Source organism: Vicugna pacos, chromosome 7, assembly GCF_048564905.1.
Source record: "Vicugna pacos chromosome 7, VicPac4, whole genome shotgun sequence".
Classification (NCBI taxonomy): domain Eukaryota; kingdom Metazoa; phylum Chordata; class Mammalia; order Artiodactyla; family Camelidae; genus Vicugna; species Vicugna pacos.
In genome coordinates this window covers 74,647,412-74,661,841 of record NC_132993.1, presented here as the reverse complement: position 1 = coordinate 74,661,841, position 14,430 = coordinate 74,647,412, and the positions used below count along the sequence as shown (strand labels likewise).

The following is a 14,430-nucleotide window of genomic DNA, read 5'->3' as shown; positions in this document are numbered from 1 at the left end:
TCTTCCATCATTTATACTCATACCTGTCATCTACACTATTGGATAAAGTCACAGCTCTTTAAAATTACTGCACCTTGGAGACCCTCAGTGGTCTTACCTCTGCCTCCCTTTCCAGCAGTGTCTTGTTCTAGTTCCTGCATGCACATTAAGTTTCAGCAGCCACATGCTGCTATGCTTTCTTTGCTGCATGTACTAAGCTCCCCTAGCTGTTTTGCCTTTGCTCAGGCTGTGCTCTTGGCTTGGAGATAGGAGGGAACAGAATGAAGAGTCTAGTTGTGCCATGCTTCTCTTTAAGGTCCACAAGGTCCATGCCCCTTGGCACAGGTGAAAAGACTTGAGGAATTGGCTCCTCCTTGCTACCTACCCAGCCTCATTGTTACAGTTTTTTCTTTCAAATTTCTACTCTATCTCTTTCTGTGGATATTTTTAGTACATATAATGTTAAAGATGTACTTATTTTTATATATAAAGATACAAGGAATCTATATGTTACAAAATATATGTGCTATAGGGAATTTTAGATGAATTAAGTTTCAATTCTTGCCCTCAGGGAGCTTCAGTTCTCACTTGACTAAAAGATAATATTCTTTAAATTTGGCTTTCTAATATGAAAGTCAAAACAATGCCATCTGTGACGAATTTATGAACATCAAAGTCTATTCCAGTTTTGGAGTCTCATAACATACAGGGCTGATAATTTTATCCAGCTACATTTTACTACTGTTTTTCCCTTTGAGACATAGACTGGGAGACAGACTTGCACTTAAGGAGTTGAGTAACATTGATTCAGAAAGCTTTGATTTCTAAGAAGTTTGCCTTATGAATATATTCCATTCAGAAAGATCTGAGGGCATTGTGGACAAATTCATGAACGATCCTGAGATGTAGACTCAAACAATTTTTGTATTTGTGTGCTCAAACATTTGAGGATTGAAACTGGAGTTCTTTTAAACCTTGAGAACAAAATTCGTTTGAATTTTCTCCAGACAGGAAAATGCAGAGAATTGTTTGTCTCCTCATCTCAAAGGGAAAATCAGATTATTCTATGTTACATAAAGCCTACTCCAGTTTCTTCTTGCTGGCCCCCACATTTGCATCTGAGTGGCTACCTCTCTAAGGGTGTACAAACCAGCTTCCTATCCTCTCCTTGCCCCATCTCAATTTGCATTTTCGCTAGTCTTCCAACAGATACACAATCACTTTGATAGTTGATTGGCACCATGAATGTTTTTGAAGATACATTCTTTGTATTAAATTATAATGCCACACATTATGTTTGTTCTCTCAATTCCTGCTGGGAAAAAATTGTACTGTATACTTTTTTATCTATCCATGTATATCCAAATCTTACATTTTGGTGGTGGAGTATTTAGATAAATTGCCGGCATCTTGAATGCAATGGCAAGAGTGTGGTGTTTATTGAAAGCCCTGCACTTGTCCTCATGTGTCATTAGCCATAGAGCCTTTCCCACAGCAGAACTATAGTTTTACAACTTAAAATAAAGAAAAAAACAAAAAACAATAAACAATAAACTTGTGTTCTCTTTAAGGTGTGGTTTGCAGCCCCTGTAAATCAACCAATTCTTATTCCATGCTCAAGATGCTCTGACCTGCAGGATTTTGTTATTTTAATATTCATGATTCCAGGAAGTAGCTAGGGACAGAATGGTAAACACTGATGGTCCTGCTAATAATAAACCTTTGCCATCCTTAGTGGTGTTGAGGGCAGCCATACTGACCATGCAGAATTCTTCCCCAAACCACATCTCCTAGCCAAGTGACAATTTACCTCTTCCTGCAATGGCCTATTCTTCCAGGACAATGTGCTGCAAATATTTAAAAGTAGCAGACCTCTTCATTGTTCCTGGGAAGACTCAGCAACTACCATTAAACAAACACAAACCTGCTGCTACTCATTCTAGAGCATTTTATAACTAGTTACCCATAAAAGCAGCAGCTCCATTGCAATCAAAGCTTGCAACTCATCTGTCTTGTAAATGTTAATTTAGGGCTTATGCTTGAAATCACTCTGCTTTTCTGTCTTTCTCATGTGGCAGTCACACTTCTCTTGTAGTGGGTTTCAGCTCTGTGGGAGAGTGCTGCTTGAGTCTTTGAGATTCTCCCCCACAGTACCCCCAACACTGAATTTCACATCCAACATGTATGTAGCCTATATTTTACTTCAAGCCATCTCAAACTTACCATAAATTTGCTGAAAATCTGTTCAGCTGTTTTAATATATTCAGTAACAGAACCACAGAAACTTAACTACATACACACATACATCTCTATATAAATATGTATGTGTAAACATGGACTCCCTTTTTAATGAGGTCCAGTTGAAAGCATTTACTACTCCTGCCTTTCAGAATGATTTTAGTAAGCTTAAAAATGGACCCATTTTTAATCACTTTCATGCATCTAAAGGGTCAGGAATGTTTGGCACTTTGACACGAGCTCAAATTTCCTGTTACAGAGTTGAACTTGTAAGGGTTCAGATTTTCATGAAGTGTCACGGTGATGGAATGGGACTTTATTTCCAAAGAAAGGGAAAAGGGGTGGGGGTGGGGAGTAATGGAGCTTTAAGCAGAGTCATCACCTTCTATTTAATTTGATTTATAACTAAGAATAAAAATATGAAGAGACCAAGTCTTGCATATACTTTTATGGAGCAGGGAGAGAGATGATAAGGAGATAAGGGTGAAATAGCAAAGCCTGTTAGACTTTGATAAGATTCTTCTCTCTGTTTTTATGCAGGATGAATCAATGAGATACATCTCTGAGAGCTGTTCTGGAGTCCTGTATCTCAATCTATCTAACACAACTATCACTAACAGGACGATGAGACTCCTGCCGAGGTAATGCTTGTGTTATCTGTATTACACTGAAGACAGTTATGCTCCTCTAGGCTATGACTTGCTCTAGCATTCCCCAAATGCAGTGCTGCTGTTACTAACACCCCACCACTGTGGCTGACAAGAGGACTGCTTTCAAGTCTCCAAGCTGGTGCCTAACTTCTCCCTCCTGGGGTGGGGGAGGGGCTGGTTGAATAATTGGTCCTTTGCTTTGGCCAGTATTTTGGGGTCACTCTTGTAGCAATTTTCTCAGTAGCTTGAGTTAGACTCTGCCTTCTCCTTCTGTTCCTCCTCCTTGGGCATTGGAGCTTGGCCCCTAAATTCCAGTCTTGCGTTTGGACTTCTTTACAATAGAACCCCCAAATCCTGCCTCCTTAGACTCTGAGCACTGCAGTGCCAGATTCCCTGTGGCCATGCTCTGGTTACCTGTTGGGACTCCCATCACCTCCAGGAAACCTGATGCTTGTTTTCTGATCTATGGACTGTTGACAAGCTAGCACTTCTTTGAAAGAGAAGGGACAGGAGAACACATCACCAAGAGTTGACAGAATATTCAAATTTATCAAAAATTTTACATCATTCAATTATTCTCTACTTTCATCAAGGAAAGACTAATCAGGAAGGGTATATGATCATACTGGGAGAGATACAAAACATTTTCAAACTGCTATTAAAGAATGAACCATTTTTGTGCATGTAACTTTCTTAAGATCCTTTAAAAAATAAGTGAGGCATTTGGAAAAGCTTAAACAGAAAATTCTAGGTGATAATTTCCCTTATCTTTTTCCTCTGGCCATTTTCTGGAAATGTGCAATGCTAAAAAAAAAGTGGTTATGTATTTTGTTTATCTAATTAATTGAATTTCCATATTTTATTTAATCAAATCTATCAGATCTTTCCTTTGAATTTTTTGAATCTTTTAAAAATAGGGGGTTTTCCTCCTTCCAGATATTTGATATGCATTTACTTATTTTTTTCTTGTATGATTTGTTTTTACTTAAATCTATAATCAACCTAGAATTTATTTCGGTAGATAAATGAGACAATGAGCTAATGATCATAGGGTTCAGCAAACTGTGACCTGTGTGGCTAAAAGCCTGTTTTTGTGCAGCTCATGAGCTAAGAATTTTTTTTTTCACTTTAAGAATTGTTAAATAACTAACCAATTATTCCAGCATCATTTATTGAATAAAACTTTTCTCAACTGATATGTGATGTCACTTTATATACCTAAAAATTTTATATAGGTAGTAAGTACTAAAAACTCATCACCTTCTAATGTTCTTGTACATGTTACTGTGATGTATGTTCTCAAGGTTATTTATGTCCATTGTATCTGTAGGTGAAAACATTACAGAACTGTGGGCTACTGTGCATCTCTTCCCAACTCCATGTTCACTGACCACTCATTGGTAGCTTGAAATCAGCCAAAATGGGAGTGTTCTACACCATGGAAAATGGCAAACAATACAAATTTGGGCTTGATTTATTTATTGTTGATTGTTTAGACTGGAGAAAACAAAAAAGCAGATAAAATTTAAAAGTGTGTCATGCCTGTAGCTGCAACGTCGTGAATAGCACAAAAAAATTGAGAAAGTATTCTTTCAGTACTTGAAAACTGTTATCAGATTCAGCAAAGAAGTTGCATCATTGATAGACATGTGAAATCTGGACATACATCCTTGTTTCACTTTTGTCTTACTCATCAATGTAAATAAAAATATTCATATTGAAACTATAAATATTCTTCAAATTTTTTGAACTTTATTTTTATTTTATGAAAATAAGAAATGCAGCAGAGTGTCAGATTTTATTTTTCCTTTGAGCATGTAGGAGACAAAAGTACTACCTACATTTATGAGTTTGGCAAAAGTCAGTGAAAGCCTTGTGTGAGAATCAATTGACTATATAAAATTTACAATAAACACTATTGTATATTCTATTATTATTTTAAGTTGTGTGCTGTACATCTTTTGTACCTGCAAAATAGTTAATGTAAAATAGTAAGATGTACAAATTTATAGTAAACATATATACATTTATATACATACAAGTTTTTGAAGAGCCAGTTGCTAGATATTTACCAGTATGCTGATAATTAAAGATAAAATAAATGAGGAACTAATTCATTTTTACAATATTTAGTCTACCTATCAGGAACATAGTACAGTTAGAATTTTTTTTCAAATGTTCTTAAATGTCTCAAAATTTTGTTTTATTCATATGGATAGTCTTTGTGGTATCTTTTTAATTGCCATTGTGAATGATATCCTTTCTGATTATAATTTTTCATTATATTTTCTAAATGGTCATTTTTGGACTTGGGTATGATATATATATGTATCTTTTCAAACTTTTCATTTGTATGATTTAATCAATTTCTTCTAAAATAAAAAAATAAAGCTACAAAATTACTTCAAAATAAGAACTTAGGCAAAGCTTCTATGATTTTATAAGTACTGTTCTCTTTTTCTAAACGAACTGTTGTATATGTACCTTCCTCTTTGACCCAATAATTACTTAGAAGAGAATTTTTGGTTTCAAGTGGTTGAAGTTTCTTTGATTAAGTTCTGTTTTTAATTTCAGTTTTGTACACTGTGGTCAAGAAATGTGGACTGAATTATTTCTACTTGGGGGAATTTATTGAGATTTCTTGATGGACTAGTTTATTAATTAATTTTAGTAAATCATCCATGAATGTTTAATACAGGAGAGTTTTTTTAGAGAACAAAATTTCTATGTGTATATGGGCATATATATGTATAAATTATTGACATGTCATAGATAATAGTGATATATTAGTTACCTATTATAATCAAGTTTCTATTATTTTTATATTTTATACATAAATATTAATCAGTAGTATGTTTTATTATAGATTATAGCATTTGTTCACATAAAATTATATTTTTTATTCTGGTTGATGTTTCTTTGCCTTAAATTCATTCTTAATCTGCTATTAATACAGTCACTTTTATTTTCTTTTGCTTATAGTTTTGTGGAGTAACTTTATGTATCCCCATATTTTCAACCGTTGTGTTGCTGTATTTTAGGTTTATCTTTACATGCAGCACATAGCTAACTTCTACTTTTAAAAATGTTAATCTCTTTGCCTTTTTAAGAGGATAGTTTAAAAGATTAATATTTCTTATCCAACTGAGTGTATGGTCCTATTTTTATTATCCTGCTTTATGTTTTTGGTTTTTATGTTACTGCCCTGTACTCATTTTTTCTGACCTTTGCTATATAAAGTGCTTTTTATTTCTATGAGCTGAAAGCATTTCAAAGATATCTGTGTATTCTCTTGTATATTCTAACTAGTGTCTATTTGTATGTTTTTTTTAAAAAGCATGCTTTAACATGCATTTCTCTTAATTACTAAAGTCTCGATGAAAGAGTAACTTTGGCTCCCCGTGTTAGACAAGAGATCTGATACGTTCCAGTTTTCCCTTGAACTTGATGTTCCTCTACTTCCGTTCACTTGTATGTAAAATATATATTAATTGTGATTTTTGTTAAGCACCTAACTTTCCTTTTAATACTGATTTTTGGTCTTTGTACTCAATATTATAATCATATTTATAATGATTATGTAGTCCTAACTCTAGTTTTGTCAATCATAGATGGTCCATTTGTTCCACAATTTTCTTATTCTTTAATTTTGATTTTGATTCATCCTATGATGACTGGAAATATAATTTAAAGAACTCTTTATCTGGGAAGATGGGCAAGTATTAGATTTTCAGTCATTGCTTTCTGAAAATAGCTTTGTTTTCTTGGAGGATGAACAACAAATTCTCTCAGTATATAGTTTTGAATTATGTCCCTTATTCTATCCTTAAAACTCTACAATGTTGCTCCATAATCTTTGATATTTAAAATTAAAGAGATGTCTAAAGCCAGCTTGATTTTTCTTCTTTGTTGGTAATCTATTTTTTATTCCAAGATGCTGGCAAGAATTTCTTTTTCTCTGAGAAATTAAAAACATTTTCAAAGGTTAACTGTGTTATTTCAATTAACTTTTTTCTGGATCATAGTAAACCTTTTGAACATTAAAACTTACATCCTTTCTCAGCCAAGGAAGGTATTTGTCTCTTTCTTTGTTTTTCTGTTAACTAAAGTCTTTATTCATATTTTATTAAGTTTTCCTCTCATGTCCTTTTGCTCTAGGATCCAATGTCTAGGATCTAGGCTTCCATATTGCATTCAGTTGTCATTTCTCCATAGTCTCTTCCAATCTGTGCCAGTCCTCAGTCATGTCTCGTATTTCATGACCTTGACACTTGAAGAACACTGTATAGTTATTTATTTTATAGAATGCCCCTCACTTTGGGTTTAATCTGATGGGTGTTTTTCTTTTACTCTGCTTCTATTCCATTTGTTCAGGTTTCATCTTAAGACTCCCCTTTTATTTTTAGATTGAATTTTGATTCTCATCCTTTAAAGCTGCCATCTTCTCTCTCAGCATTTTTGCCTCTGTATACATTTCCTCAGCCCACTGCATTCTCTATATCAGTAGTTCTCAAAGCATGTTCTAAGAACAGCAGCATTCCAGTTAATGTTTAATAACTGGCTGGGGTAGCGGGCAAAGGTATGTCCTAATTTATAGGATTTACTGATTTCTGTGGTATAACTAATTCCACCATGGCCAATTTTAAACTACCAACATGGTGTCACTGAATGTCGAGTTGGGAAGAGATGCTAACAATTAGTTCTCATGGGCTGGTGCAAGTCAGCTCCAGTGACACCACTGTGGACGGCACCTGATCCTTTCAGGAGTTCTATAGTGTTCTCTGCTCTGCAATATAGAACATCACTCAATACCTTTCTTTAGACATTCCATATTAAGATACATCTGTGTATGGATATATGTGCATGTATGAACATGTGTGTTTATATAGGGAGAGTATATGTGCATATATGTATGTTTGTGTGTATGTATGCATGTATGTATCTATATCTAGATAGAGCAGGGTAGTGGGGAGGGAAGAGAGAGAAATACATATTATAAAATCCATAAATCCATATGTGAAAACCTGAATTTACAAAGCAGATGATTTGGGAGTAGCATACATCACGTTATAAATTATTTTTTAAACTTAAAACATTTGTTCCAACCATACTTTGAGATAACCTTTCCTCCTGGGACATTTAAAATAATTCTACAGCTATGCATAGTTTTCCAGAGATGTTCATTTCACAAATGAAGCTATACCTTCAGTGAGCAAAAGATAGACAAACTGGACCCAAGATGAGAATTTTGTTTTGATTTTAACTGCTAGTTCTTGCTACTGAGACAACATTTAGGATAAATGCTATTTGACACTGATGTTATTCATCATATGAAAAAAATGTACACTGAACTTTCTTACATATAATAAAAAAACCGTTTCATAACGACTTTATTTTTGCTCTGCTTTCCATTGTTTCAAACATGCTTGGTTATGCAAAGGCATTTTTTAATTAATTTAATTTTTTAATAACCAGAGACATGTTGTTTGTTGCTGTTCTCATTCACTCTTTGGTGTCTTTAGTACTTTTTTCCAAAGAAAAATGTAATTTGTTCACCTCTCTTGGCAATACTGATTTGCCAGTTTTTAATTTGAGTATTTTTCTCACGGCTTTGGGGACCTTCTCAGTTTCCTAAAGCTGAAAACGAGAGGGTGGGAGAGTATAGCTCAAGCAGTAGAGCACATGCTTAGCATACACGAGGTCCTGGGTTCAATCCCCAGTACCTCCTCTAAAAAATAAACAAATAAACAAACCTAATTACCTCCCCCAGCCAAAAAAAAAAGAAAGAAAGAAAATGAGGGCTGCCTACACTCATGCCCAGTACAAGATATTTTTTTGCTTCTAAATACTTCCTGAATTAAACCCTTTCCATTTATTCCTATTCTCACAATCTATTCTAGATGGCAATCTCAGCATCTCATTTGGCACAGCATCCTGATGGTTCACTCTTAGCCTCTCTTCCCTTCAGTCTGCTCTGCCTTATGCTGCAGGAAGTATCATCCTGGAACAATAGTCTTACCATGTCTTTGGCACGCATGAAGTCTAGACTCTTCCCTACTGTCCTTTAACATTATCTGGTCAAACTTATCTGCCCAGGTTTTCCAAGTGAAGCCCTTAACTCTGGTCATCTGGTTCCTACATGCTTCTCTTTCTCTACAATTGGAATGCCTTTCTCATCCCCTTGCTAATCCACAGACCTCACACTATCTATCAGAACTCCACAGTGATTTCTCCTTTTCCTGAGTTCTAATAGCAACATTCAGTCACTTATTCACCATGCGAATCAACCTTTATTTGCAAGGCATTCTGGGCATACAGTGGTGAGTAAAGCTATTATGATCTCTGCTCCTTAATGGAGCCTTATATGCTGTAGTAGCATGATGTCTAATTATTTTTTCAGATAGATGAATCAACCACTCAGTTGGCTTGGAAACTTCTTATTGGCAGGGACTCTCGTGTTATATAGTCTCACCAGTGCCCATCAGATTAGGGTAGACAGAGTTAGCTGTTGCCTTGTAAATAGGAGGCCAAGTCACTGCATTGGGATTTCCTGCAGGAATTCTATTATGCAAAACTACCTCTGTGAGACTAAAAAGCCCAAGACTTAACTCAAAAAAATCTACATACAAATCCTCTCTTTTATGACTGGGCCTGTGTCTGTGATTTTTCAGAGAGATTTTCATTTAAGTACGTAATTCTACATTTCCCTCTAGTAATAACTGCCTCAGGTGTTAAGAGATCTAACACAGAAGGCCTCAATTCTTTACTGAAAAAAAAAAAAAGGCCAAAACAAAGGAGAAGAAATGATCTCTGTAGTTTCTATAAGAATTGTGATTTTTTTAAAGATTATGGCAACAGTAGAAAGATAAATAAATCACAAAAAGAACACCACTGCCACACACGTAAGAAATACTTAGTTATCAAATCTAATTAGAAGACAAACACAGGCTGAAAACACCACCTTAAAGTGGAATTCGAGTTATCAAGTCATCTCTGGATTAGAAAAATGATCAACCAAATCTTACTCATGTAAAGGACACGTTTCTTTGCCAAAATTCAGGATAAAAAGTAGCAATTTTGAATACAATTTGCCAAGAACAATTTCACTGTCAACTGATACCTTTGCCATTCCCAGAAGCGCTAATCTGCAACACTGTAAATCCCTAGAAAGGCCTGCAGGGCCACTCAAGATTCCTGAGCTTTGCTTTCAAACCAATGGCTCCCATGAGGTTCTACTTTGAAGAGACATATCTAGAGACTTTTAATCTGGGGGTCATTTAATTTAATCAACAATCTCTTTTGCCAAACCCAAGGTTCTTAACCTGGGGTCAGTGGAGCCTCTAAGGAGACCAGGCATGGAAATCAGGGGTTCCATGAATCCTGAGAGGAGAAAAAAAATTTTGGTTTCACTAAGTTCTAACTGAAATGTAGGTAATAAAATCAGAGTAGTATTAGTAGTCCCTGGGACTCTTTCACGCATATAAATCACAAATATTTTCCTATAGTTGTTACAAATAGTTCAAAATATCATCACTGCTTCAAAATCATGGTAGTTATTAGAACTGCCACTAGATCTTGTTATTTAACATGTTAATAAAGGAGCATATATGTTGTTATTCCACTCATTTGGTTTTTAAAATATTTTGATATCTTTCAATATAATTGACTGCCTTTGTAATCATAAATATTCTTTTTTATACATTAAAAACCTTATATTGACAAAGGGTCCATAGATCTGTAGGTATCTGTGACACAAAAAAGTTTAAGAACTCCTTGCTCAACTCTCATTTTTGGTTATTTGTTAACTGATCACATGCACTTAAACTGAACAATAGACTTGGACCAGATTTGAATAGATTTGAATAGGCGTGATTTTGTAAATAATAGTTTCATTATTTTAGCTAAAGGAAGACTGATTTCTATATAGACCTTAAAGATAGGTTAGAAAGAACAGTCTGCAAATGAGTGGCAACATGTGTGAGGAACAGAAACTACATCAGAGGCTGTCAACCTCACTGGAGCTGACAGATTACATATGGCATCACCACCATGACCAAAATGAGGGTGCAGATGCAATATGAGGTCCCCCAAACTGTTGGAATCAGTTGTATGCCTCACTTTTGTTAGGTCAGTAACTGTTTCATTAAATGGAAGAAGATAATACAAACTTCTTAAGAATAATTCATATGTAATTATTATTTGAGGAAGTAGTAGCAGTACTAACTATATATATATATATATAAATGTATATATATAAAAGCTTCTACCTTATCCTTGCTGATTTTAATCAACAAAAATCACCCTCAATATAGTATTGTTACACGTACGTTCTCATGAAATTGTCACACCTCTAAGAGGAAAGAGCAGATAGGATTACATTCATGTTACAGATAACAAAAACTGAGGTTCAGGAAAGCCCTTCAGTTGGTCAAGGTTAAAAAAAGATAAAATTATAATCTCCATTTGACAGATGTGGAAACAATCTCTGAGAGGTTAGGGAAGTTGCAGTTAAGTGTCAGGGCCAGGATTCAAATCCAATTTGGTCAGATTCCAAAACCTTGTATATTTTCCATTGTGTCAAGCTGCCTGCCTCACTACTCCTTTCTCCAAATTAGAGAGCTGAAGGGTCGTTAGAAATGACAACCTCCAAGAAAATTGTACTTTACTCAGTTGAGTCACAGGGATATACTTCAGGAAGAGGAAGACAAAGCATTTCCAAAACTTTGGCATAGCTCTTGTTAACTCAAGGACCCCAGAAGAAGGGAGGTGTCTTTGGGATGTTAGTGCTGCTTCCTCCTTCAGAGACCTGCCCACCCAGCCACAGGCGAATCCAGGAGGCTTCCCTCACTGTTCTGTTGAATCCCACAGACACAGCCATTACCAGACGGGAACGTGTGTTCTGAGTCAAATAATTCGCTATGGAATGGGGACCATTTTATCATATAGATGTGTTTTTTCAAATTTTGGAAATAAATCTGGTAATTGGTCAAAGCTTGCATACCTAATTTCCCATTTATGTGAAGGTAAACTTTGTTAGTCATTTGTGGGCTTTTGAGGGACAACGAGGCATTTTCTTCCTCGCTTTTATTCCTTTTGCTTTCTAACTTGCTGTTAAACTGTTGCACATCACAAACCAAGAGCATGTTGTTAATTCCATTACAAGAGCAGGCAGTAGTGGGAGTTCTTGCACTTTTAAAAAATGCCAGGCTTAGGAAGGTTTGGAAGATTGTCCAAGTGTCCTCAAACTTGCACAACAGTACAGGCTTGTCCTAAATACCCCCCCCCCCTTTTTTCTGGAAGCTCTAATTTTGGTCATGGTGGTAATGCCATATTTAATCCGTTTCAACTCCAGTGAGACTGATAGCCTCTGATGTAGTTTTTATTTCTCTCATATTTGCCCACTCATTTACAGACTGTTTTTCTTAACCCATTTGTAAGCTCTGTATATCAATCAATCTTTCTTTAGCTATAATAATAAAACTGTTACTAACAAAATCATGCACATTCAAATTTATTTTTTCAAACCATTTGCTTATCATGTCCATTTTAAGAGTCTGTTATGTATAACTTTGCCTCCTTTCTGCCCCAAATCTTCAATCTCATGTAACAGTTAATCGCCATTTATATGTTTACAAAGGGTTTGTCCCTTCTAGACATTTTGCACATTATTTGGGTGCTCCAAAGATGAAACCTAAAGGCAACAATAACACAATCTCTGAAACTTGGAATTCAAACACAAACTAACTTCTAAACAACACGAATGCACAAAACTCCCCTTCCCCCAAAGCTTTATCCCAATTAGCTTTCTTAAAAATCTAGGCAAATCTTTCATTATTTTCATTGAAATGTGATTATGAATTATCTGATATACTACTGCAATCTCCTTCACTTGGCAGGGAGAGAATTAACAATAAAGTTTGAGTCTTGAATATCTGCAAGGAGAAAAGATTAATTTATAGTTTTACTTTTCTTTGTCACAGTGGCTTAAGAAAGATGTGAGAAAACAACTAAAGAATAATCACTTTCCTTCCTCTCTTCGCTGCCCTATCTTTCAGGCACTTCCACAATTTACAAAATCTTAGTCTGGCTTATTGCAGAAAGTTCACAGACAAAGGTTTACAGTACCTGAATCTGGGGAATGGATGCCACAAGCTCATCTATCTGGACCTTTCCGGCTGCACCCAGGTTTGTCTTTCAGTCTTCCCCTTCCTGCAGCAGGCGAAGAAGTCCTCCAGAGAACGGGCTACATCCAGCCCTCATGCTATACTAACGCTGTGCACGGACTGCAGCACACTTTTTAGAGGTTTTAAATTACATGGCCACAGCTGCTTAAATTTTCCCCAGGATCGCTACTATAGGCTCCTGGCTTCCTTCCACTGGAGTGTCACATCCACTGACAGGCAGAGTTCACTGGACGAGGAAGCAGACCACTTCTGTGTAGATACTCTGAGCACAGTTGTAATACCAGAGTCCAAATCTTGAAAACTTTAGAATTGCTACCAAGACACAAACAAAGGAAAACACTTTGAGGGGAGAAGTTGCAAGGAACTTCCTGGAAAGTCAATTCGCTCCCACATGGGCTTTCAAAGAGTAAACAGTACTTGGAATAAATGCCACAAGTGATAAATGTAAGAAAGGAAATACAACAAATAATATGATTTTTAAAATTGCATTATATTCTTGGGCTAAATGACATGAAGATTTGAGGTCTACATGGGGAAATATTTAAGTGTGAAGGAACAAGACTAAGGAAAACTGGGCAGAAAATAGTGTGGAATTGTGGAGGGTAGGGCATGGCACCCTGGATGCAGTTATGCCTCCTTGACAGTTTCTTCTGCTCTCTTTTGTTACACTTAAGTCATGATTCTTTTAACCTCTTTTCTTCCACCTCCATGTGTATTTTATTGATATCAGTGTCCTAGTATGTTCATCATTCTGTGGGAATTATATAACAATGCAGATGAGAACTGTTACTATATGCCAGGCACCATGTTGAGTGTTTTACACAGATCAGATTTACCTCTTACACAAATGCTGTGCAGTACATATCTATTACGCCCATTTAGACAAGAAGGGACGAAGGCTCTCAAGGCTGTACAGGTGGTGGAAGCACTGTGAAAGGACTGGTTCAGTTATAAGCAGGCAGATTTTCTGGAAGGAATGTAGGACAGCACAAGTTTCTCCTCCAAGTGCCTGAATGGACAGAATTCTTACTTAGCCAACACCACTGGCACACTGTGGCTTCCTGGTGTACTAGGCAGTAGAGAGGATGTAGGGGGAAAAGCTGGGGGACTTGAAGCTAGGGCTGAAATGGTGAGAACGTGCAATTGTTTAACATAGATCTACTGACGTGCAGCTTGTTAAGCATCAACATCTACCATCACACGATGACCAGGATGGCCTTAATGTTCCCTCCAGACTCAACTTTAGACAGGCTTCTTCCTGACCCTGGGCCCCCGACCTCTCTTTTCTTAGAGCATTTGCTTTAGAAAACTGGTGGTTGTACATTTTTCCTCTGCTCCCTTTGAGATATAAACCTCTTAAAAAGGTTTTTTGCCAGTTT

At 36.1% G+C, this 14,430-nt stretch overlaps 2 protein-coding genes across 7 annotated transcripts in view; one reads left to right on the top strand and one right to left on the bottom strand.

Annotated features, from left to right (window-relative positions):
• Nucleotides 1–14,430, top strand: part of FBXL13 (F-box and leucine rich repeat protein 13) — a 199,536-nt gene that overhangs the window by 83,562 nt on the left and 101,544 nt on the right. For all 6 annotated transcript variants that reach the window (XM_072965169.1, XM_072965171.1, XM_072965168.1 and 3 more), the window contains 2 exons: nucleotides 2,758–2,858; nucleotides 12,923–13,052. In XM_072965169.1, the coding sequence (XP_072821270.1) occupies nucleotides 2,758–2,858; nucleotides 12,923–13,052 (231 nt within the window). The remainder of the gene's footprint in view (nucleotides 1–2,757; nucleotides 2,859–12,922; nucleotides 13,053–14,430) is intronic.
• FAM185A (family with sequence similarity 185 member A) overlaps nucleotides 13,265–14,430 on the bottom strand; it is a 131,259-nt gene continuing 130,093 nt past the window's right edge. The window contains exon 9 of the mRNA XM_072965173.1: nucleotides 13,265–13,363. Within this exon, the coding sequence (XP_072821274.1) occupies nucleotides 13,275–13,363 (89 nt within the window). The 3' untranslated portion in view covers nucleotides 13,265–13,274. The remainder of the gene's footprint in view (nucleotides 13,364–14,430) is intronic.